General features: G+C 42.4%; 2 protein-coding genes across 3 annotated transcripts; both read right to left on the reverse strand.

The window, feature by feature from the left end:
* Window positions 1-865: 865 nt before the first annotated feature.
* zgc:56622 (aldo/keto reductase) lies at window positions 866-6,709 on the reverse strand. Its single transcript, XM_014148955.3, has 10 exons — window positions 6,424-6,709; window positions 6,046-6,219; window positions 4,603-4,719; window positions 2,787-2,864; window positions 2,522-2,638; window positions 1,976-2,088; window positions 1,737-1,824; window positions 1,554-1,637; window positions 1,193-1,275; window positions 866-1,093 (listed from the first exon to the last, which is right to left on the reverse strand). Exons 1-10 carry the CDS (start codon window positions 6,505-6,507, stop codon window positions 1,060-1,062), a joined length of 972 nt encoding a protein of 323 aa, XP_014004430.2. The 5' UTR covers window positions 6,508-6,709; the 3' UTR covers window positions 866-1,059.
* Window positions 6,710-11,592: 4,883 nt separating this feature from the next.
* LOC106573680 (tyrosine aminotransferase) lies at window positions 11,593-23,056 on the reverse strand. Of its 2 annotated transcripts, none has more exons than XM_014148952.2 (12): window positions 22,921-23,056; window positions 21,767-22,088; window positions 21,547-21,651; window positions 21,078-21,145; window positions 20,763-20,921; window positions 19,517-19,655; window positions 19,334-19,386; window positions 16,336-16,488; window positions 16,050-16,178; window positions 15,831-15,914; window positions 13,255-13,353; window positions 11,593-12,396 (listed from the first exon to the last, which is right to left on the reverse strand). In XM_014148952.2, exons 2-12 carry the CDS (start codon window positions 22,041-22,043, stop codon window positions 12,256-12,258), a joined length of 1,407 nt encoding a protein of 468 aa, XP_014004427.1. In that variant the 5' UTR covers window positions 22,044-22,088; window positions 22,921-23,056; the 3' UTR covers window positions 11,593-12,255. The 2 variants fall into 2 exon arrangements, with proteins under 2 accessions (XP_014004427.1, XP_014004428.1); XM_014148953.3 differs by having other exon boundaries at window positions 21,767-22,056; window positions 22,921-23,038.
* Window positions 23,057-24,595: the final 1,539 nt, after the last annotated feature.

Consider the following 24,595-nt stretch of genomic DNA (forward strand, 5'->3'; position numbering starts at 1 on the left):
CGGAACTGTTGACGGTCGTTTTTGTTGTTTTCATTTAGTGTTTTCATTAAAGTAAAATATGAGCACTTTACACGCCGCACCTTGGTCCCCTTTGTACGACTTACGTTACAGGGGCACAGCCATGGGTGGGCCTGGGAGGGCATAGGCCCACCCACTTGGGAGCCAGGTCCACCCACTGGGGAGCCAGGCCCACCCACTGGGGAGCCAGGCCCAGCTAATTAGAATTTGTTTTTCCCCACAAAAGGGCTTTATAACAGGCAAAAATACTCCTCCACACCCCCCTTCCCCCTCCTCAGACGATCCCGCAGGTGAAGAAGCTGGATGTGGAGGTCCTGGGCTGGTGTAGTTACACGTGGTCTGCAGTTGTGAGGCCAGTTGGATGTACTGCCAAATTCTATAAAAACGACGTTGGTAAAGAGGAAGGATAAGTGCACCTGTGTAATGATCATGCTGTTTAATCAGCTTCAGACCAACACTTTTTTTTGTTATTTTACCTTTATTTAACTAGCCAAGTCAGTTAAGAACAAATTCTTATTTTCAATGACAGCCTAGGAACAGTGGGTTAACCGCCTTGTTCAGGGGCAGAACAACAGATTTTTACTTTGTCAGCTTGGGGATTCGATTTTGCAACCATTCGGTTACAAGTTCAACGCTCTAACCACTAGGCTACCTGCCGCCACTTTACATGTGTTTATATTTTTGTTCAGTATATGTGTTTTAAACTGAACGTTTTGTTTGAGTTATGATGATAAGAAAAAACATTGCGTCCCTTCAGAATCAGGCAGACAGGGCACAGTGTTGGCACAGAGGGCATACTGTATATCTATTCAAAACATGGCAACAAAAAAACAATACCATCCATCCATACCTTCAGGGCCACATTTCTATTTATCATCACAATTTCACATTATAGGTAAACAATAAACACTGGTTGAAGACCATTTGCAGGCCGATGTTGAGGAGGTGGATAGTAATCTGGCCTTGATCTCAGGTTGAGAAACAGTTATCCTATTCTCCCAAGTGACTTCTCTGTCTCTTGTTTCTGATCCCCAGGGACTCTCATTCAAAGGGGTAGTATGGATGAGACTTCAAGCTGAAGAACAGAAACATGTCAGGGTAGGAGTAGTTGTTCTCTACATGGAATTATTGATGTATTATGTATTTGTATAAGGAAGCGTTGAGCCTGTCTTACGAGTCGATGATGCAGCTCTTCCAGCCTCTATTCAGTCCTCTCAGTGCCGACATGTCCTCCTCATTCAGAGAGAAGTCAAAGATCTGCAGACAACACACTTTCTTTTTGAGTGTTTATTGTACCATTGACACATTTGATTTATGTTAGTGAGTAATATATGTGAAAGTTCAGTTAATAACTAAATGTGTAAACCAAGACATTGATCTGACATTGATCAAACTAGCACTAAGACTGAATACTATATCAGTCAAAGTCATATTGCTCAAACTGAACTTGACATGAACTCATGGTTTGATTGAGCAAGAGCTACATGTAGTACAAATGAGTAAATATAATCTATATTGGGTCAGAGAGAGTTCACCTTTGTGTTTTCCAGAATGTGATTGGGTTTCACACTTTTGGGGATCACTGCAATACCCTGCTGCACATGGTACCTCAGCAGCACCTGAAACAACACACACACATAGTCCTTAGATGCAGAGCCCAGATGCGCACACACACACACACACTAGATGTGTGTTTCTACTGAACTATCTAGTCTAACCTGAGCAGGGCTCCGTCGATGCTTCTTAGCCACGTCTCCTACCACAGGGTCTTCCAGCAGCTTCTCAGGATCAGTGTCTCCACGGTGACTGTAGGAAGTATTGACACAGTCAACTTTTGGAACATAGGGAGGGATGTTTACTCGGCCAACAGTGGGGTCAATAGTGCAGGACAGAGCAATATAGTGCAGGATCATAGTCCAGTCGCGAATGTATACATGTTGTTGTCAGGAGGACTCACAATTCTTTGGGTCTTCCAGGGGAACCTAAGGGGCTGTAGGCAGTGAGGGTGATGTTGCGAGCCTTGCAGAACTCCACCAGGTCAGACTGGACCAGGTAGGGATGCAGCTCCACCTGCAGGAGCGGAGGGAGAGAGATAATGAGATTACAGAGCTGTCAGAACGCTCTTTCGGCTGTTATCCATTCTTGTCTCCTACTCTCTGACCCAGTAGCGACACCCACACACACTTTCAGAATGGTAAACACGCCCGTTTGCACATGTAGTGACCATGCATAAACACAGTTAACTGTGTATTGCACTGGTTGAGCTGGTTAAAGGAGTGAAATATGTTTGTGACACAGGAGGTTGGTGGCACATTAATCGTACTGGCTGGAACGAAATGAATGGAATGGTATCGAATTCATCAAACACGTTCCATGAACTCCATTCCAGCCATTACTATGAGCTGTCCTTCCCTCAGTAGCCTCCTGTGGTTTGTGAGGTACTCAGTGTTTCATAATAGTGTATTTGAAATAGCTAAAGTTGCAGTGTAAAGCCTTGAAGCACCTGGTTGACTGCAGGGGGAACCTTGGCCACAGAGAGCAGTCTCTCCAGCTGGAGGACGTTGAAGTTGGACACGCCAATGCTCTTCACTTTCCCTGAAGCCTGCAAGGCCTCCATCCCCTACATCACATAGCAGACATTACAGCACAGGCACAGTAATACACCACACTTCAAGATACCAAAAATAGACCACAAAAAAATACAAATAATTTTGTTGTTAGGAGACAGTATAATGATGTTGATGAAGAGGAGATGATAGTGTTTTAACCTTCCACACGTCCAGATAGTCAATGTCAGTGGTGAGCATTTCTCCATCTCTCATAGGGAAGAGCTCATCATCCACTTTCTGGAAGGAATGAAAAAGATACAGTGCATTCAGAAAGAATTTAGACCCCTTGACTTTTTCCACATTTTGTTACGTTACGGCCTTATTCTAAAAGGGATTGAAATGTTTTTTCCCCCTCATCAATCTACACACAATACCCCATAATGACAAAGCAAAAACAGGTTTTTCGAAATTTTAGCAAATGTATAAAAAAAAAAAAAAAAAAAAATCACATTTACATAAGTATTCAGACCCTTTACTCAGTACTTTGTTGAAGCACCTTTGGCAGCTATTACAGCCTTGAGTCTTATTGGGTTTGACGCTACAAGGTTGGATACGCCTGTATTTGGGGAGTTTCTTCCATTCTTCTCTGCAGATCCTCTCAAGCTCTGTCAGGTTGGATGGGGAGCGTTGCTGCACAGCTATTTTCAGGTCTCTCCAGGAATGTTCGATTGGGTTCAAGTCCGGGCTCTGGCTGGGCCACTCAAGGACATTCAGAGACTTGTCCTGAAGCCACTCTTGCGTTTACTTGGCTGTGTGCTTACGGTTGTTGCCCTGTTGGAATGTGAACCTACGCCCCAGTCTGAGGTCCTGAGGGCTCTGGAGAAGGTTTTCATCAAGGATCTCTCTGTATTTTGCTCCGTTTGCTCCTTTCCCTCGATCCTGACAAGTATCCCAGTCCCTGCCGCTGAAAAACATCCCCACAGCTTGATGCTGCCACAACCATGCTTCACTGTAGGGATGGTGCCATGTTTCCTCCAGATGTGACGCTTGGCATTCAGGCCAAAGAGTTCAATCTTGGTTTCATCAACCCAGAGAATCTTTTTTCTCATTGTCTGAGAGTCCTTTAGGTGCCTTTTGGCAAACTCCAAGTGGGCTGTCATGTGCCTTTTACTGAGGTGTGGCTTCCATCTGGCCACTCTACCATAAATGCCTGATTGGTGGAGTGCTGCAGAGATGGTTGTCCTTATGGAAGGTTCTCCCATCTCCACAGAGGAACTCTGGAGCTCTTTCAGAGTGAGCATCGGGTTCTTGGTCACCTCGCTGTCACCCCGATTGCTCAGTTTGGCCGGGCGGCCAGCTCTAGAAAGAGTCTTGGTGGTTCAAAACTTCTTCCATTTAAGAATGATGGAGGCCACTGTGTTGTTGGGGACCTTCAATGCTGCAGAAATGTTTTGGTACCCTTCCCCAGATCTGTGCCTCGACACAATCCTTTCTCAGAGCTCTATGGACAATCCCTTCGACCTCATGGCTTGGTTTTTTCTCTAACATGCACTGTCAACTGTGGAACCTTATATAGACAGGTGTGTGCCTTTCCAAATCATGTCCAATCAATTGAATTTACCACAGGTGGACGCCAATGAAGTTGTAGAAACATATCAAGAATGATCAATGGAACAGGATGCACCTGAGCTCAATTTTCGAGTCTCATATCAAAGGGTCTGAATACTTATGTAAATAAGCTATTTCTGTTTTTTATTTTAAATACATTTGCAAAAAATAAAAAATAACCTGTTTCGCTTTGTCAGTATGGGGTATTGTGTTTAGATTGATGAGGGAAAAAATAATTTCATCAATTTTAGAATAAGGCTGCAACATAACAAAATGTGGATTAAGGGAAGGGATCTGAATACTTTCCAAATGCAAGTAAACCGAGATTTGTTGTTGAAATGTCAAGAACTGTATCAGAAGAGTCCATTAGTCCCTGTATCATCCATGTGACTATTTGTGCCAGTGTCAGTGTGAACTGTAATCCCACCTTCAGTCCTATAGGGAAGTGCATCAGGTACAGGTCCAGATAGTCCAGCTGCAAGTCACTCAGGGACTTGTTTAGACACAATGGGATGTCATGGGTGGCATGGTGTGTACTCCACAACTACACACAAAGAAGTGGTCACAGGTCTATTCAGCAACACAACACAATGATGTAGTAAATCAACCATGAATACAGACAACAAGAGCCCGTAGATAGAAACCAGTTCTGCTTCCAATCAGTACATATGTCAACTGAGGTCCTGCTTGTTATTGGGAGGTTTTCTGAAAAATCACTTAGTCAATATGCCTTAACCTTTTTAGTGTTACGTAATAGACATCGACCAATAAAACTAGTGGATATATCAACAAATACTCTACAGTAGAGGTCTTCACGGGTCCACCCGAACCCAAATACCAGAGACCAGCCCCGGGACCCGAGCGGGTCTGGGTCCAAAATGTATACTTTTCCCTCGGGTCTGGGTCAGGTCCTGTTTGATTGTCATCGGTTCTCAGATCTATGTCACTACAGCTGATAGACCCGAGTGGACCCAAATGGACCCGACAACGGCTCTCCACAGCATATAGCATATTAACTTTACGCTAATAAGGTGAATTTATTGACTTATAGAAGGCCTAGCCAACATATAAAGACCTATTCATTAACCAGAAGAGCAACTTGGCTGATAAACATAATTTTCTTGTCACTAGGGTCCAATCGGTTCTGGTCTAGGTTGGTTGTTGTCGGGTCCATATGGGTTCGGGTCTGAGTCCCCCATTTACTTTATGATCGGGTCCGTTCAGGTCCTGGTCTGATTGTCCCCGGGTTCATTCGGCTCCGGGTTGTCACGACTCCCACTGAAGGTGGCTCCCCCTCCTGCTCGGGTGGCGCTCGGCGGTCGTCGTCACCGGCCTACTAGCTGCCACTGATTCCCTTTTGTTTTCCCCCCTTTCCGTTATTGTTTGCACCTGTTCTGTGTTGGGTTGATTAGCGGGGACATATTAGCCAGTAGGCCCGCCTGCTCTTTGTGCGGGATTGTTTCTCTGTATGTGTTGCTTGTGTACACGCTGATTGTGTTTTTGCGCTAGTGAGTGGTTTTGCACCGACTGTGTTTGTCCCCTGTGTTTGGGGCACTTTGTTTTGTGTGCGCTCTGATCGCTGTTTGGGGTGGCTTGTGTTTTCGCCGTTGGGCTCATTAAAAGCCTTTACCCTGTATCGCTGCTTCCTGTGTTTGATTCCTCACCTACTACGCCCAAGCCTTACACGGGTCCACTTTTTGGACCCAAGAAGATCTCTACTCTACAGGCAATATTCATATCAGATTATATGTATTTGAACTTTGTATTGGACCAAAAGATCAAAGGGCAAGTTCATGTCCACCTGGAACAGTGACAGCCAGCCCACATAAACACTCAGACTCCACCTCTTGGTTGCAGCCGCAGCACCCACCTTACTGACGACGTACATGTCTTGTCGTCGGATGATGCCTTGCTGCATCTTGGAACAGAGAGCCTTGCTGATCTCGACCTCATTGCGGTAGCTGTATGCTGTGTCTATGTGACGGTAACCAGCAGCTATGGCAGCTTCCACCGCACTTTGACACACTGCTGCTGAACTGCTTGACTGAACAACACAAAGACACCGTAATGACCATTTAACCCACTGTGTAATAACAACAATCACCACTGTAATAACATACACCTTTCATACTTAGAGAATAATACATAGACATTATATATACTGAGATTTTGAGATAACCTTCAATGTGTGGTTGAGGTAGGGAGTGGGAGAGAGAGAAAGAGAGAGCAAGAAAGAGAGAGAGGGTACCTTCCATGTTCCAAAGCCCAGCAGTGGCATGCGTGTGCCATCATTCAGCTCTACTGTCCGAACAACACTGGTGCTTGCCTCCATGTGGTGGGTTAAAACAGCATAGAAAGACAGGAAGAGCCTTGTGACAGGGACTTGTGACTTCCTCTTTACCAACTACTTTGTTACCCGCATACCCTTCTCTTTGTATCTCTCTCTCTCTCTCTCCCTCTTGCGTCCTTCCTTATCTTTCTAGTTAATCATTGAACTATGTAAGAAGTACTTCACCACAATTGTGTATTTATGTGTACACTCAGTAACTGAGGGCTGTTGTAAAGACTCAGGGGAGGAAGGAGAATGTTGTAAAGGTCACTTTCTTCAGACAGGAAATACTGTAGGCCTAGACAACAGGGTCCTCGTGCACAATATGTGGTAGGAAAGGTGTGGCCTATGCACTGTGAGATATATGTGATATTGTACCAAAGTGTACATTTTAACTTAAAAGTGTTTGGGGATGCAATGCAAATACATTCAGACATGCAATTCCTGGATGCAGGCCAAATAATGTGTCCTTGTTGAATCTGCTCAGCAACATCCCAGACTGCAATACACACATCCAACAGTAGGATGTGCTATAGTGTCAGCAATGAATGATTTCATGTCACAGTCAGTCATCAAAATGAGCTGAAGAAGCATACCATTGAACCACAGCTGTGTGGAGTTAGAATGATAAATGTATCTGTGTGTAGTATGAGTAAAAGTATTTCATTGTAATATTCATTATTTGTCGGGACATTTGTTTTCTTTCTTTAAAACCAAGAGAGCCTTCATAGGGATTTGAAACTGAAGGTCACTCAAAGTGTGTCTAGGCCCTAGGGAATAATCAAATCAAATCAAATGTGTTTATATAGCCCTTCTTACATCAGCTGATATATCAAAGTGCTGTACAGAAACCCAGCCTAAAACCCCAAAGAGCAGGCAATGCAGGTGTAGAAGCACGGTGGCTCGGAAAAACTCCCTAGAAAGGCCAAAACATGGAAGAAACCTAGAGAGGAACCAGGCTATGAGTGGTGGCCAGTCCTCTTCTGGCTGTGCCGTGTGGAGATTATAACAGAACATGGCCAAGATGTTCAAATCTTCATAAATGACCAGCATGGTCAAATAATAGTAATCACAGTGAACAGGTCAGGGTTCCATAGCCGCAGGCAGAACAGTTGAAACTGGAGCAGCAGCACGGCCAGGTGAACTGGGGACAACAAGGAGTCATCATGCCAGGTAGTCCTGAGGCATGGTCCTAGGGCTCAGGTCCTCCGAGAGAGAGAAAGAAAGAAAGAGAGAAAGAGAGAATTAGAGAGAGCATACTTAAATTCACACAGGATACCGGATAAGACAGGAGAAATACTCCAGATATAACAGACTGACCCTAGCCCCCCGACACATAAACTACTGCAGCATAAATACTGGAGGCTGAGACAGGAGGGGTCAGGAGACACTGTGGCCCCATCCAATGATACCCCCGGACAGGGCCAAACAGGCAGGATATAACCCCACCCACTTTGCCAAAGCACAGCCCCCACACCACTAGAGGGATATCTTCATCCACCAACTTACCATCCTGAGACAAGGCCGAGTATAGCCCACAAAGATCTCCGCCACGGCACAACACAAGGGGGGGCGCCAACCCAGACAGGAAGACCACGTCAGTGACTCAACCCACTCAAGTGACGCGCCCCTCCTAGGGACGGCATGGAAGAGCACCAGTAAGCCAGTGACTCAGCCCCTGTAATAGGGTTAGAGGCAGAGAATCCCAGTGGAGAGAGGGGAACCGGCCAGGCAGAGGCAGCAAGGGCGGTTCGTTGCTCCAGTGCCTTTCCGTTCACCTTCACACTCCTGGGCCAGACTACACTCAATCATAGGACCTACTGAAGAGATGAGTCTTCAATAAAGACTTAAAGGTTGAGACCGAGTCTGTGTCTCTCACATGGGTAGGCAGACCATTCCATAAAAATGAAGCTCTATAGGAGAAAGCCCTGCCTCCATATGTTTGCTTAGAAATTCTAGGGACAATTAGGAGGCCTGTGTCTTGTGACCGTAGCGTACGTGTAGGTATGTACGGCAGGACCAAATCGGAAAGATAGGTAGGAGCAAGCCCATGTAATGCTTTGTAGGTTAGCAGTAAAACCTTGAAATCAGCCCTTGCCTTAACAGGAAGCCAGTGTAGGGAGGCTAGCACTGGAGTAATATGATCAAATGTTTTGGTTCTTGTCAGGATTCTCGCAGCCGTATTTAGCACTAACTGAAGTTTATTTAGTGCTTTATCCGGGTAGCCGGAAAGTAGAGCATTGCAGTAGTATAACCTAGAAGTAAAAAAAAAAGTTTAAATTTTTTAGCATAATTTTTGGACAGAAAATTGCTGATTTTTGCAATGTTACGTAAATGGAAAAAAGCTGTCCTTGAAACAGTCTTGATATGTTCTTCAAAAGAGAGATCAGGATCCAGAGTAACGCCGAGGTCCTTCACAGTTTTATTTGAGACGACTGTACAACCATCAAGATTAATTGTCAGATTCAACAGAAGATCTCTTTGTTTCTTGGGACATAGAACAAGCATCTCTGTTTTGTCCAAGTTTAAAAGTAGAAAGTTTGCAGCCATCCACTTCCTTATGTCTGAAACACAGGCTTCCAGCGAGGGCAATTTTGGGGCTTCTCCATGTTTCATTGAAATGTACAGCTGTGTGTCATCTGCATAGCAGTGAAAGTTAACATTATGTTTTCGAATGACATCCCCAAGAGGTAAAATATATAGTGAAAACAATAGTGGTCCTAAAACGGAACCTTGAGGAACACCGAAATGTACAGTTGATTTGTCAGAGGACAAACCATTCACAGAGATAAACATATATTTTCGACAGATAAGATCTAAACCAGGCCAGAACTTGTCCGTGTAGACCAATTTGGGTTTCCAATCTCTCCAAAAGAATGTGGTGATTGATGGTATCAAAAGCAGCACTAAGGTCTAGGAGCACGAGGACAGATGCAGAGCCTCGGTCTGATGCCATTAAAAGGTCATTTACCAACTTCACAAGTGCAGTCTCAATGCTAGAATAACATTTTAGTATGAGAAAGTTCTTGCTGAAAATCAATAAAAGTGTCCTGAATATACTGACATAAAGCATTTACAAAACATTATACATGAATTAGAGATGACAACAGCTCAAGACTGAATAATATTGTTCAATACTGTATTTAAAAATAAATATATATTTTAATTATATTGAGACTGTTTAGCAGAAGATTTACACCTGATGGAAAAGCATTCCAGGTGAAGCTGGTTGAGAGAAGGCCAAGAGTGTGCAAAGTTGTCATCAAGGCAAAGGGTGACTACTTTGATGAATCTCATATAAAATATATTTTGATTCGTTTAACACTTTTTTGGTTACTACATGATTCCATATGTTATTTCATAGTTTTGATGTCTTCACTATTATTCTACAATGTAGAATATAGTACAAAAAAAGAAAAACCCTTGAATGAGTAGGTGTGTCCAAACTTTTGACTGGTACTGTATATCATTGAGTTAATAAAGTCGCATACACATATGGTTTCTTTTTTTGTTTTCTTGAGTAAGGGCACTCCAAAATGCAGGTGTTTCAGCCTAGCTCAGTGCTTTCTGAGGTTGTGGGGCAAGTCAGAAGAAAATACGGAGCGTTGCGCCGTGATTGGCTCATTGTTCTGTCACTCATGGGCACACTACGTCACTGCCAATTCTAAGGGTAGAGCTCGAAGATTCAAGCCCCTTGGGTGCTGCCATAGAGTTACGTTAGACGTGTCCATCCAAGAAGGCTCAAGGTCATTGGCCACAGATAAAATGACGTCAAATCACGTTATGTCTACAGTAGCTTTGATTGGACTAATATGAAGATAAATAATGAAGAGAAATTATAGATAAAACGTATCAGTGCTCATCGGCTATGGACATGAACATTACACAAGAAGTTGGAAATCGCAAATTCAACAATGAGTGGTTTGGAAGGAATATATGTGGCTAACTGCAAGCATTGCAAAGCAATCATTAGCCTGCTATTCAATAGAGTGGCTGTGTGGTCCCAAGTCTAAGGGTCTCTTTTCCTAGTTTAAAATGATAAACATTCAACATTGGCCATGCTGTCAATGAAGCATGAGTTGTGCCTCGCGCAAACCAGCTGTTAACTCGGAACTGCAAAATCTGACTTTAGTGAGTTCAAGACAACTGGGAACTGGGGAAAAACAAGCTACGTTTTGAACTTTCATCCATATCGGAATTGTAAATCGGGAACTCGTGCCTCTTTCTAGAGCTACGAACTGAAGATCACTGACGTCATCATGATTCAACCTTTTTTTTTCTTCAGAGTTCCCAGGTTTCTTGAAAGCATCATAAATCCAGAGAATGCCAGACTTTGATGATAAAATTTGATGACAAAATATGCCCACGAAGGACCGCCGCACCACCTTCCTGTTCAAGTGAGCACAGCACAACAAGGTGAGTAAAAAAATGTCTTGTATGTTGCTGCATAAATGATGTAATATTCCAAGGAAATATGTATACTGTAGCTAAGAAAGTAATACTAAGTGTATGTTGTGTAGTAAGCTGTTAGTAGCCTATATGCCTCACCCTAATAATTTGGTCTATTTTCACCTCTTAATTTCACCTATTGTTCTGACTTGTTGGTGCACATGTAGCCTATAACCTGTTTTTGAGAAATGTAATCATAGACTATTGTAAGAGCTTTCAGTGTCTGCTTATATGCCCCCTCTATTTATCCTATGGTTCTGACTTGGTGTACAGGGAGAATACTGTAAGAACGGCCCATGTTCTCAATTCTGTTGCTGTACATTTCAAAAGTGCTGAACAAATAGTTATATTGACTACGTCCGTCCTAGCTCGCTCATTAATGTCTTAATCAAAATTACGGATTGCCTCTTATCCGTTTGTCGTCCCCATATGCCACATTTGTTTAAGCAAGTCAGCCATATCAGTTATGTTTTTTTTAAAGGCAGTTAATGAGGCTGAATGAACTGTTTTGCTGACAGACAAGGCTCTGCTGATAGCCAGGTGTAGCAGTGGTAATGTGTTGGGACTGTATCCCACTTCTTTTTCTTTTGCCCCACCAACATTTACATGCTAAAATCGCAACTGGTTATAACAAACAAATAAGTATTTTATAGCTTTAATTCGGTTTAAATAACTTTTTTATATGAAAGTGAAAAAGAAAAAAAAATCTATATTACATCAACATAACAAATAGATTATATACATAGGAAAAGTGTTGGTTAAGCATGCAATATATCAGAATGTATACTGAGTGTCATCATAATTCTAACATATGCAAGAAAGAGTATGTAACGCTGACTATGGAAAGCACTGTAGATCATCTGATCCATGCTGGTGCTTCAGTTCCATCTGTTTCCGTGGTGGGATCAACCCAACCATGAACCCCATCATGGTTTGAACAAAGGGGAGGACCCCCGGTCCCTGGTTCTATACGCCCAATGGTTTTCTGGTCAACCCAACATATAGAAAAACATTGAGAATTAAAATAGTTAGACAAAGTGAGGTTAACATAAGATGGCCATACAAAATATAAATATCAGGTCTGCTCATAAGTTGGGGTACCAAAGATGGACCACTACCAATGACATTGCAAATACCTTTGTTTCCGCAGTGCAACACAATATTTTGACCCATCTTCTCTCTCCTCCTCTTCCCTAATTTATTTTATTTTTCTCTCACCCGTTCTCTTTTTTTCACATTTACTTTTGTCACCTTCTATGCCCATAATCTTTGGTCTCCCCCTCTCTCAGGCTGTCTCTCTCATTATTGGTCTAGCTCGTTGCTGTCTCGGCTGCAGGTTCTGTAGTGGCACTGGCAGAACTCCCGAATCCGTGTACACGCCTCCACCATCATCTCCTCTGGTACGGTCACCACGATCCGGAAGTAATTTGGGTACTCAAATGCCTGCAGGGAGAAGAGAATTGTAAACGACAAAACAAGGTAATTTCTCTACCCATGGTAGACAGAGAGGATGGATGAGTCCATTAGATGGATGGATAGATAGATAACAACATGTAAACTATATTTAGTTCAAATGTTTATTGAAACATCAATATATTTGCACAATGAGCTCTTGTTGTCTCTCAAATACATCGTTACAGTTATTGGTTAGCTAGCTAGTGATTTTGCCACATTAGGATTGACATGAAATCAGTCAAAACAGCTTAAAACAAGACATGGTATCAAGAACAAGATCAAACTAGCTGAAACGAGCCACCTACAATTCCCTACATGGTAGCTTCTTGTCATTGCCCTTACAAAAACAGATTGCAGTTAGAGTGCAGTATAATTGCAGTATGTTTCAAATACCGCATCCAAAATACCACAGTGCAGTTATTCTGGAATTACTGCGTTTAAAATACCACAATCGACTGCAGTTACTGCACTTTTACTGCAGTTTCAAAATTGCAATATTTTTTTGTCGGGGTGTTGCTAGCTTTCTGACTGTTCAGAATCATAACAAATCATGGCTTCCACTCACATCGATAGGCATGCATCATTTTCGTGACGTTGTCAGCCAATGCGTCGATAGATAGATAGATAGATAGATAGATAGATAGATAGATAGATAGATAGATAGATAGATAGATAGATAGATAGATAGATAGATAGATAGATAGATAGATAGATAGATAGATAGATAGATAGATAGATAGATAGATAGATAGATAGATAGATAGATAGATAGATAGATAGATAGATAGATAGATAGATAGATAGATAGATAGATAGATAGATAGATGTGTGTGTCTGGTGTTTTACCGTAGCAGGCAGGCAGAAGACGGACTGCTCAGTTACCAGACGCTCAGTGAACTGCACATCGTTCTGGAACTCTGGGAAGTGTTCCATCTCAATTCCCACCTAGAAATACCAAGACACACATTAAGTATCCTACTAAGCATTTAACGACAGCAACGTCTTTTTTTGGTCCTGGCCGCCTTGATTTGAACATCCACAGCCAACCTATAATTCGTTAAGATTTGGTCCGGTCCAGACCGGCTTTGATTTGGCCCAAACTTTCGAATAATACCCAGCATGCTTTGCAAGTGTTTGTTTTCACATTTAGGTCATTTAGCAGATGCTCTTATCCAGAGGGACTTACAGTCAGTGCATTCAACTAAGGTAGAGAAACATATCACAGTCATAGCAAGAAAAGAAAAAAATCAGTAACCGTTATTGAGAATGTTATTTTAGTTGAAGTGGTCTGTTGGTTTATTCTGTATATTGAATTAGTTTCAACATCATTGCTTCCTGTTTTAAAGCTTTGAAAAAGCTATCATAAGTGCATTTTACAGATGGACGCAATAATAAAATATTCTGTTGCAAATTTCAGTTGTTTCCTCTTTCTTATATTAAGTCTTGAAAAAGTATTATTGTGATCTAATGCTTATGTCATTGAGAATGTACAGTATGTGCAGTTGAAATTTGGTTATAGAATCAATAAACAAAAAATACGTACAGTTGAAGTCGGAAGTTTAAAATACACTTAGGTTGGAGTCATTAAAACTAGTTTTTCATCCCCTCCACAAATGTCTTGTTAACAAACTATAGTTTTGGCAAGTCTGTTAGGACATCTACTCTCTGCAAGACACAAGTAATTTTTCCAACAATTGTTTGCAGACAGATTATTTCACTTATAATTCACTGTATCACAATTCCACTTGGTCAGAAGTTTGCATACACTAAGTTGACTGTGCCTTTAAACAGCTTGGAAAATTCCAGAAAATGATGTCATGGCTTTAGAAGCTTCTGATAGGCTAATTGACATCATTTGAGTCAATTGGAAGTGAACCTGTGGACATATTTCAAGGCCTACGTTCAAACTCAGTGCCTCTTTGCTTGACATCATGGGAAAATCAATAGAAATCAGCCAAGACCTCAGAAAAAAAATTGTAGACCTCCACAAGTCGATTCATCCTTGAGAGCAAGTTCCAAACACCTGAAGGTACCACGTTCATCTGTACAAACAATAGTATGCATGTATAAACACCATGGGCCCACGCAGCCGTTATACCGCTCAGGAAGGAGACGCGTTCTGTCTCCTAGAGATGAACGTACTTTGGTGCGAAAAGTGCAAATCAATCCCAGAATAACAGCAAAGGACCTTGTGAAGATGCTGGAGGAAACAGGTACAAAAGTATCTATATCCACAGTAAAACGAGTCCTATATCGACATAACCTGAACGTCCGCTCAGCAAGGAAGAAGACACTGCTCCAAAACCGCCATAAAAAAAGCTAGACTACGGTTTGCAACTGCACATGGGGACAAAGATCGTACTTTTTGGAGAAATGTCCTCTGGTCTGATGAAACAAAAATAGAACTGTTTGGCCATAATGACCATTGCTATGTTTGGAGGAAAAAGGGGGAGGCTTGCAAGTTGAAGAATATCATCCCAAACGTGCACTTCACAAAATAGATGGCATCATGAGGAAAGAAAATTATGTGGATATATTGAAGCAACATCTCAAGACATCAGTCAGGAAGTTAAAGCTTGGTCGCAAATGGGTCTTCCAAATGGACAATGACCCCAAGCATACTTCCAAAGTTGTGGCAAAACAGCTTAAGGACAACAAAGTCAAGGTATTGGAGTGGCCATCACAAAGCCCTGACCTCAATCTTATAGAACATTTGTGGGCAGAACTGAAAAAGCGTGTGCGAGCAAGGAGGCCTACAAACCTGACTCAGTTACACCAGTTCTGTCAGGAGGAATGGGCCAAAATTCACTCAATTTATTGTGGTAAGCTTGTGGAAGGCTACCCGAAACATTTGACCCAAGTTAAACAATTTAAAGGCAATGCTATCAAATACTAATTGAGTGTATGTAAACTTCTGACCCACTGGGAATGTGATGAAAGAAATAAAAGCTGAAATAAATCACTCTCTACTATTATTCTGACATTTCACATTCTTAAAATAAAGTGGTGATCCTAACTGACCTAAGACAAGGAATTGTTACTAAGATTAAATGTCAGGAATTGTGAAAAACGGAGTTTAAATGTATTTGGCTAAGGTGTATGTAAACTTCTGACTTCAACTGTATTTTCAACGTCTCTAAATTATGTATTTTCAACATCCAGAAAAGCCAACTTTTCGCCTTTTATTCAGCACATAAAATGCACCTGATTTTAACGTCGGAAAATATGTATTTTCAATGTCTGGAAAAGATGTGTTTTCAACATCTGGAATTTTTTATTTTTTACCTGTCATTCAGCACCTAAAATGCACCTGACGACAACATCTGGAAAATACGTTATTTTCCTTATGGGGATCCTGGTCTGTTCTGTTATCTCCCCACCTACAGACTCCAAACCTACAACTCTGGACACATAAGACTCACCATGAGGTACATGGCTCCTGATGGCATCACGGGGGTCAGCCCAGGAACAGTGGACAGTTCAGAGAAACAGATCTCGGAGTTTGACTGAGAAAGAAATAGGAAACAAGTCAATAGACAGTCAGTCGGACAGTCAGACAGATATCCAGATAAATCAATATGTTAGACTACTACCATCTGCATATAAAGTAATTGTGGAAGGTTCAAGGGAGGGGGACTCACCTCGAGGAAACGGATGGTTCTGTGGTAAAACTCCTGGGGTGTGTCGTTCAGGATGCTCTCTATCGCCCCCTGGACAATGGTGCAGGCACCCAGAATCCTCTGGCTAAGCTTAACCAGACCCTGACGAATCTGAAAGCAGAAGAGGGACAGATTAGGTACATTAGAAGTGATTCCGAACCCCAGAGGACACAGATTAATCTTACCGTATGTGTATTGGTGTAGTGTATGTGTATAGATAAACTGCTTCACCTTCAGTATGTGAGTAGTGAGAGGCTGAAGGACTTACCTCTTTTCCGAAGATTTGATTCTTGTCGTGGATGAGGATCCAACCAAGCCTCCAGCCAGGGACTAGCCATCGCTTGGCCAGACCACCACACGCTAGGATGGGCACATCACTGCTGAGGGACGCCGTAGATTGGTATGTGCAACCAGGAAACACCTGATCATGAAGATACAGTACACACTCGCATCAATACAAAACATACTATAGAAAACAATGTAATATAATCAGGGTTAGTTTACACTAAAGGGGAAATGTTTTAATATACTGTATTGATTCTATTCACAATACAGAGCATTACACTCAGGGTTGGGCGAATTACTTGAAAAATACACCCAGCCACCAAGCAGAACGTGGCCAGTAAAAAATGAAAACGGTCATTTAAATGTCTGACCCTCCCTTAAGGTAACTGTCTGGTACGATAAAGACGGCAATAGACAGATGCGACGGATGCAAGAGAAATATGATTATATGCCATCTAAGTGCTTGGGCAGTGAACAGGGTGGACTGTGTTGACTAACCAAAGATGTCCTATTGACACAAAGACCCTCATGTTTCAGTTCCAAAGTGAAAGGGGGGATCTGACTTTTTTGGTTAAAATAAGTTTCTGTGGAAAGCAACCAAGGAGAGCTAATTTGGAAGTTTTGGAGATTTCAAATAAATTAGAACAGAGCTTCCATTCCTACCTAAAGGAGACTTCTGAGCTGTGTGGATCAGCACAGCTTTCAATGATGGTAAAATACATCTGCCATTTCAGTGTGTTTGAGGCAAACACTTGCAGCCCACATTGTGATTTTAGATCAAGTAATTCAAAATGTATTCAGCTGTTTTTAAGTATGTAACTGTAATCCAATTACAACTTTTTAAAGAAGTTAGATAACTCCAGATGTACCTAACTTTGACTACAGTACAGTGCAAGTATGGTCTTTCTTCACCCATTGAAAAATAAAGCAATTCAACTTAATCAATCAATACAAACAACACCATCAAAGACAACAACATGCCAACATGTATATCAATAGTTAAGAATTATTCAACTAATTTCACCATAACAAAGTTTGTGAGGGATTTCATAACTTGATGTAATGCAAATGTATTGTTATGCACTGCTCGTCTAAGAAAAAAAGACAAAAAGATGGAAGGAGAAAAGGAGAGAGAGAGAGCAGAGGAAAAAAAGTGGTGGTATGGTAACCGTAGCAAGCTGGCTTTCATTAGAGCTGAGGCCTTGATGACGGGTGGGAGATCCGCCCCGCGTGCTATTGGTCAGAGCACAATGACTGACAGTTCAGAAAAAGAACATCCCAAACCTCACCTCAGATCTAATTTACAAACAGAGCATTTATGGCTCCGCTCTAAGCTCTTGTCAGCTGTGGGGTTTTTTCACAGAGAGGAGCCCATAGGGGCCCATAAGGATGGTGCTTGCCAAACATTCCCCTCTAACCATGAGATGGAACTGATGCTGCCCAGACACATAATGCCTCCACACAGCACCTAAACAGGCACCCCTCCACACAGCCCCTAAACAGGCACCCCTCCACACAGCACCTAAACAGGCACCCCTCCACACAGCCCCTAAACAGGCACCCCTCCACACAGCACCTAAACAGGCACCCCTCCACACAGCCCCTAAACAGGCACCCCTCCACACAGCACCTAAATAGGCACCCCTCCACACAGCCCCTAAACAGGCACCCCTCCACACAGCACCTAAACAGGCACCCCTCCACACAGCCCCTAAACAGGCACCCCTCCACACAGCCCCTAAACAGGCACCCCTCCACACAGCCCCTAAACAGGCACCTTGTCATTAAAAAAGGGGCCCTCCAACCCCCACCCACTTCTTCTCCTCCGCTCTCGCACTATATTACCCTCACATCTGCATTAATCGCAAACACATGCCGGCGAAAAGTGCACAGTCATTCTGAGTACTTCTGTTCTAGCGGTTAGAGTGTTGGGCTAGTAACTGAAAGGGACTTGTTTTGAGCCGACATTGTGAAAAATCTGTCGATGTACCCTTGTGCAAGACACTTAACCCTCATTTGCTCCAGGGGCGACGTACTACTATGGCTGACCCTGTAAAAAACTAAAACACTTCACTGCACCTATCCACTGTGTGTGACAATACAACATATTATTGTTTCGTTTTTTGTACTGAGCGAGACATTGGTGAATTCTGACCCCATAGCACCAATCACCCCCCCATAGAATTTTAGCAAGAAGGACATATCTTCATATTGCTCTTTTAAATTCATAGACAGAGCTATTGATGCATTTACAATGTTTACAAACATTGGAGTAAACAAGCTTATATTTTGGTTTCCGATGGGCTACGACAGTTGACCTAAGCTCATGAGGCATTTATATGTTATATTCTTCAAGAATCAATGAGTATACAGTATATCATTCATTTATAAGTACAAAAATAGGAAGCAACTGCGAATTTCCCTTTAAGCTATCCAAAAGAAATTCTCAACACAGCTCTCAGAAATTACAGAGCAGAGGAGCGCCTCTTGTCTACAGTTTACCTCTGTGGCTCATCCTTCACTTGCCCTGGCTGTCCTAAACCCAGCACTGCTGCCCCGCCTCTGCCAGCCCCCCATTCAGCCTGTAACACCCCTAATCACCCCAGTGCTGATGTGGACTTGTCAGACAGGTCTCCTTGGATACCCAGCAGAGCTAAGCCAGAGAAAACCTCCCTGTAACTGCTACAGAATGTTAAAGAATGTGCCTCGCTGGCATTATGTATTACATGGGGCCTAGTGGCCAGGATGTAGGCTATACCCCAGAACCAGCAGCCCACTCCTGGACGCATGACCAGTCTACTACTGTATTGTACACCTCCATAGACCAATCTTCCTCCATGCCAGAAGACAATCCAATATAGATTCCTCTCCTTAGTCTCCTATTATGCAATAGGTTCAATGCCAGTTTCTGTATTAGTCTGTATGAGTGTCTGTCTCTGTTGTGTTTGTTTCTGAGAGTGCTTCTGTGTGTATGAACTCACCATGTCACCATAGATCTCATCAGCCAGGATTGGGACGCAATGTTTGGAGGCAACTGGACAAGGGAATAGACACATTCAAAAATATTACAATTAGAAGTGGATTCATTATAAGAACCAAATGCTTATATTGTGTTATAGTGAGAGGGACCACTGTGGCCAGGAGGGTGAAGGAACAGGGCTCACCAGAAAGGATGTTCTGTAGATGCTCTTTACTGTAGACGGAGCCACAAGGGTTGGAGGGATTGTTGACAATCAGGCAGGTTGTCCTGTCATCTATCAGGCTTTCCATGTGTTGGAGATCGATCTCCCAAGACTTCTCTGGCTGCAAAGATAGACAAAGTCACCACGAGTCAGAGAGCAGACATAAGGCAGAATCTGCAGATTTGTCTGTTTTCCAGTGTCTGTACAGTACATGCACTGCACAGACACTGGAAAACAGACAAATCTGCAGATTCTGCACTGTCCTGTCTTAACTGACCTTTGATCTCATAGGCTGCATTTACACAGGCAGTCCAATTCTGATCTTTTTTCCATTAATTAGTCTTCTGACAAATCACATCAGCTCTGAAAGATATCTGATGTGAAAAGATCAGATGTGATTGGTCAGAAGACCAATTAGTGGGAAAAATATCAGAACTTAGTCAGGATACTCTGTGAAGATGTAGGTTTTCAGATGTTTTCAGAAGATGGGCAGGAACTCAGCTGTCCTGACATTAGGAGGAAGCTCTGTAAGAGTTCTAAAAATGTATAAGTGGATTGTATAGGTGAATCAATAGCAGCTCTTAACACTGTGTGCAGTTGTCATATACACATCATGACCTCAAGAGTCACGACATTCCACTGTGTGCCTGAGTGAGCTCATGTTTTTTATGGATGTAATTCAACTAAAATGTTATGTAGCTACAAGTATTTATTTGTGTGTGTGTGTGTGTGTGTGTGTGTGTGTGTGTGTGTGTGTGTGTGTGTGTGTGTGTGTGTGTGTGTGTGTGTGTGTGTGTGTGTGTGTGTGTGTGTGTGTATGTGTGTGTGTGTGTGTGTGTGTGTAAGCCTAGAGGAAAGAAAGCCATCCAACATGATTTATAAGTGCCAGATGTGTGTCAATGAGGAAGAGCTCTGCATTTCCCCCACTCTTTCCCTTTCAACAATCTATTTCCCCCACTCTTTCCCTTTCAACAATCTATTTCCCCCACTCTTTCCCTTTCAACAATCTATTTCCCCCACTCTTTCCCTTTCAACAATCTATTTCCCCCACTCTTTCCCTTTCAACAATCTATTTCCCCACTCTTTCCCTTTCAACAATCTATTTCCCCCACTCTTTCGCTTTCAACAATCTATTCCCCCCCTTCTACGCTCTCTCTTGCTAACATCCAGTTTTTCTCTTTGATTTATTTTCCCTCTATTTTGCTCCTCCCCCGTGTCCAACACCCACCAGCAGGTTGTACAGTTTGACCTGGATGCCAAGAGACACAGCCAGAGTCTTGTAGAGGGAGAATCCAGGGCAGGGGACTAGGATGTTGTCTCCAGGGTTGCACAGCACTGTGATGGCCAGATCTATAGCCTGACTGCAGCCACTGGTCAGAAGCACATCCTGCATGGAAGAGAGAGGAAGATAACAAGAGATTTTTTGATGTCCTCTAGTTTTGGAAGAAAGAAAATTACAGTAGCGAGACAGGTGAATATATGATGAAGAAAAAAATAGAGTTTGAACGAGTTAAAGCAGGTAAACGATGAGAGGTAAACACACCTCTGCCTCCAAGGGGGCCTCGGGGCAACTGTAGAAGTTTGCCACCACCTCTCTGCTCTTCTGATAACCTGTTGATGAGTAGAAGACAACATCTTATATTTTGTACTGTAGTACTGTATACTGTACTCGGTAGTCTGCTGGGAGAAAGGGAGATTTCGCCTGCATCTGTCCTTAGAGCTACAATCATCATTAATCATAGAGGGGAACCCTTTCAGTTCATCTGCAGACAGTTAATTGGCCCTATTTTACATAGCTCTCTCAACTTCCCTGACTGAAATGACTTTAGCCTCCAACTTCTCTTCCCCTTGCAAGCCACCTAACTCCCCAATAGCTGTGTCTCATCTCATATCCTCTCAAATTCCCATTTAAATAAAATGCAAAAAAATCACTTCATCCTTAGTTTTTTTGCACTTGACAAGCTTTTTGAAATGTTGGTGCTGTGGTGAGAAAGTGCTTGCGTGAGTCTTACCAACAGACGGAGCATAGCCGTTGTATTTGTGTGAGTCAATGGCGTCCTTCATGGCCTGGAGAACTTTGTCATCAGTAGGCAGGTTCCCGAACACAGTAGGGTCCCCTGATGGACAAAAGAGTACATAAAAGAGTACATAAGAAACATAATTCTGAACAACTGCACTTCACAAGTGAACACACTGAGCATATGCAAATGAGATAGTGGTGTAGCATCTCACCAATGGACAGAGCAATCATGGGCTTCTCGGGGTTTGGTGTGAGCTTCATCCCATCCACAATGGCACGGATGGGATTCAAGGTGTTGATTGACATCTCTGAGGGCCGGATGTTCCATCGCTGCCTGCAGCTCTTCTGCTTGGCCAGACAAACAATGCTTTTCACAGCCTTATGATGGTTACCGTTTCCATTAAGACCTTTTCCATTGACACCAATGAGAGCATTCTTCTCATGGATACCACTCCCATTCATTTTCACCTCATAGGACTGGTTCTCCATGTTGCAACTGCAGCTGAAGATGGGAGAGATAGGAAGAAAAAAAGGCTAGGGGAAGAAAGATAGAATGGAACAAATAGATTTTCATGAAGAATTCCTGCATTATAAATTGTTGTAAAATATCATACAAATAATATATATTAGGATTATTCGTTAATATACAAATGACTAGCCTAATAATCAATTGGAAAACTGAAAACAAACTTGTTGGATAAAAAAAAACATCAGTGCAGAGAAGTAGGCTAGCCCAGGTGTTAAATTACCCATGAAAACTCAACAGGTGCGATGTTTATATAATCCAGTTTGAGATCAAAAGCGCTGCACGGGCTGTTCTGAACTAATTAAACTATTAGCGCAGTTAGTTGAACATCTGAGTAATGAAGAGCGATATACCGATCAGACTGGGACACCTCAAGTTATTGATATGATCTTATTAATGGCTATCTTATCACAACGCCGTATAAATAGCAGTATAAATGCAGCGTATAGTCCATTAGCAATGAAAACTATGTATATAATGCAAAAACAATACATAAAATCTATCCTAATTAACTCAAATCTAACCTAATAAAATGTAATCTAAACAAGTCTGATCTGATACGGCCTGAAAAAATATACAAACTAGACAATTGAAAATAAGACAGAAACAACAAATATTCTAAAACTACATATAATAGGTATCTCTTTGGATTAAGGTAATATTTGTTTGTGCATGCGTAATAATAAACATGGGATCTATACCTCAAATAAAAAGCTATAATACATTTACCAGGCGTAGATTATTTTAAATTGCCTCTAAATAAATTGGACACTTAGGCTACTTGCTAGAGGTAGTTAAATGCGTTATCAGAAATTTAAATAACAATAGCCTTTTAAATACCTTTACAATCTCAAAAGAATTTCACACTGCAAATGAAGGAATTCAGGTAAAATACTGAATATGAACAAAGACTGACTGATAAGTCCGTTATAACCGGCTTTATAGCAAGCCCCCCGAGAATGGGAGCTGTTGAGCCCTGCCCGTATTTTCATTGGTGGAGACTGAGGGTTGTGCCATACACCCCCGTTACATCATTCCCAAAAATGTAAAACACTGCAAGGTTTGGGTTAAACGGCATTAACTCTTTCCAAAAGACAGATACCAGACTCATGAGAGGAGACGCATGGGACCTCAGCTGTCCTCGTGCGTAATGCGCACAGGAGAGACGCTCACATCCAATGCCCCGCACAACAATTACTAAGCAGAAAAAGTACGAATGAAAAATGTGTGAATATGTCTGGCCATAACATGTTATTAGTTTCCCATTTATGTTTGCAAAATCCCAATGGCACATCCGGTCGCCTCAAGTCAAATCAATATGTAAGCCTATCAGTGGAGGCTGCTGAGGGGAGGACGGCTCATAATAATGGCTGAAACCGAGTCAACGTAATGGCATCAAATACATGGAAACTGTGTGTTTGATGTTTTTGATACCATTCCACGTATTCTGCTCCAGCCATTACCATGAGGTCGTCCTCCCCAATTAAGGTGCCACCAACCTCCTGTGAAGCCTATAGCCTATACAACATCATTGACCAAGTCATGGATAGATGGCCTCTGATTTTCCTACCTTTCATGAATGGGGAAAACCTTTTTTAAATTCTAATGAAGCATAAATCAGTTTATATTTATAAAAGTAATAGGGTCTCCAAGAAACCGTTTGAAACCTTTTGAAACTCCATAGGCTCAATCAGCTTGAGTGTGGTTTAGGATGAGCATGCTTCTTCTTCAGTAAAAGCAAGCAAAATGTAAAAAGTGGAGGTACACTATATATACAAAAGTATGTGGACACCCCTTCAAATTAGTGGATTCGGCTATTTCAGCCACACCCATTGCTGACAGGTGAATAAAATCGAGCACACAGCCATGTAATCTCCATAGACAAACATTGGCAGTAGAATGGCCTTACTGAAAAGCTCAGTGACTTTCAACATGGCACCATCATTGGATGCAAGTCAGTTCATCAAATGTATACCACGCTAAAGCTGCCCCGGTCAACTTTAAGTGCTGTTATTGTGAAGTGGAAAAGTCTAGGAGCAACAACGGCTCAGCCGCGAAGTGGTAGGCCACACAAGCTCATAGAACGGGACCGTCAAGCGCTGAAGCGCGTAACAACCATCTGTCCTCGGTTGCAACCGAGTTCCAAACTGCCTCTGGAAGCAACGTCAGCACAAGAACTGTTCGTCAGGAGCTTCATGAAATGAGTTTCCATGGCCGAGTTTCCAGCCAATCGTCGGCTGGAGTGGTGTAAAGCTCTCCCCCATTGTTCTCTGGAGCAGTGGAAATGCGTTCTCTGGAGTGATGAATCACGCTTCATCATCTAGCAGTCCGTTGGACGAATCTGGGTTTGGTGGATGCCAGGAGAACGCTACCTGCCCCAATGCATATTGCCAACTGTAAAGTTTGGTGGATGAGGAATAATGGTCCGGGGCTGTTTTTCATAGTTCAGGCTAGGCCCCTTAGTTCCAGTGAAGGGAAATCTTAACGCTCCAGCATAGAATTACATTCTAGACGA

The sequence above is a fragment of the Salmo salar genome, chromosome 16 (assembly GCF_965601325.2).
Source record: "Salmo salar chromosome 16, fSalSal1, whole genome shotgun sequence".
Classification (NCBI taxonomy): domain Eukaryota; kingdom Metazoa; phylum Chordata; class Actinopteri; order Salmoniformes; family Salmonidae; genus Salmo; species Salmo salar.

Bases quoted from the DNA above. Each gene is read 5' to 3' on its own strand.
- zgc:56622 (XM_014148955.3), bottom strand. From the start codon at position 6,507: ATGGAGGCAAGCACCAGTGTTGTTCGGACAGTAGAGCTGAATGATGGC. The intron at 2,865-4,602 runs GTGGGATTACAG...CATTCCTTCCAG, and splicing joins ACTTCCCTATAGGACTGAAG to AAAGTGGATGATGAGCTCTT. The intron at 1,825-1,975 runs GTGAGTCCTCCT...TACTTCCTACAG, and splicing joins CCTGGAAGACCCAAAGAATT to TCACCGTGGAGACACTGATC.
- LOC106573680 (XM_014148952.2), bottom strand. From the start codon at position 22,043: ATGGAGAACCAGTCCTATGAGGTGAAAATGAATGGGAGTGGTATCCAT. The intron at 19,387-19,516 runs GTGAGCCCTGTT...TCCCTTGTCCAG, and splicing joins TCTACAGAACATCCTTTCTG to TTGCCTCCAAACATTGCGTC. The intron at 16,489-19,333 runs GTGAGTTCATAC...CTTCATGATCAG, and splicing joins ATGAGATCTATGGTGACATG to GTGTTTCCTGGTTGCACATA.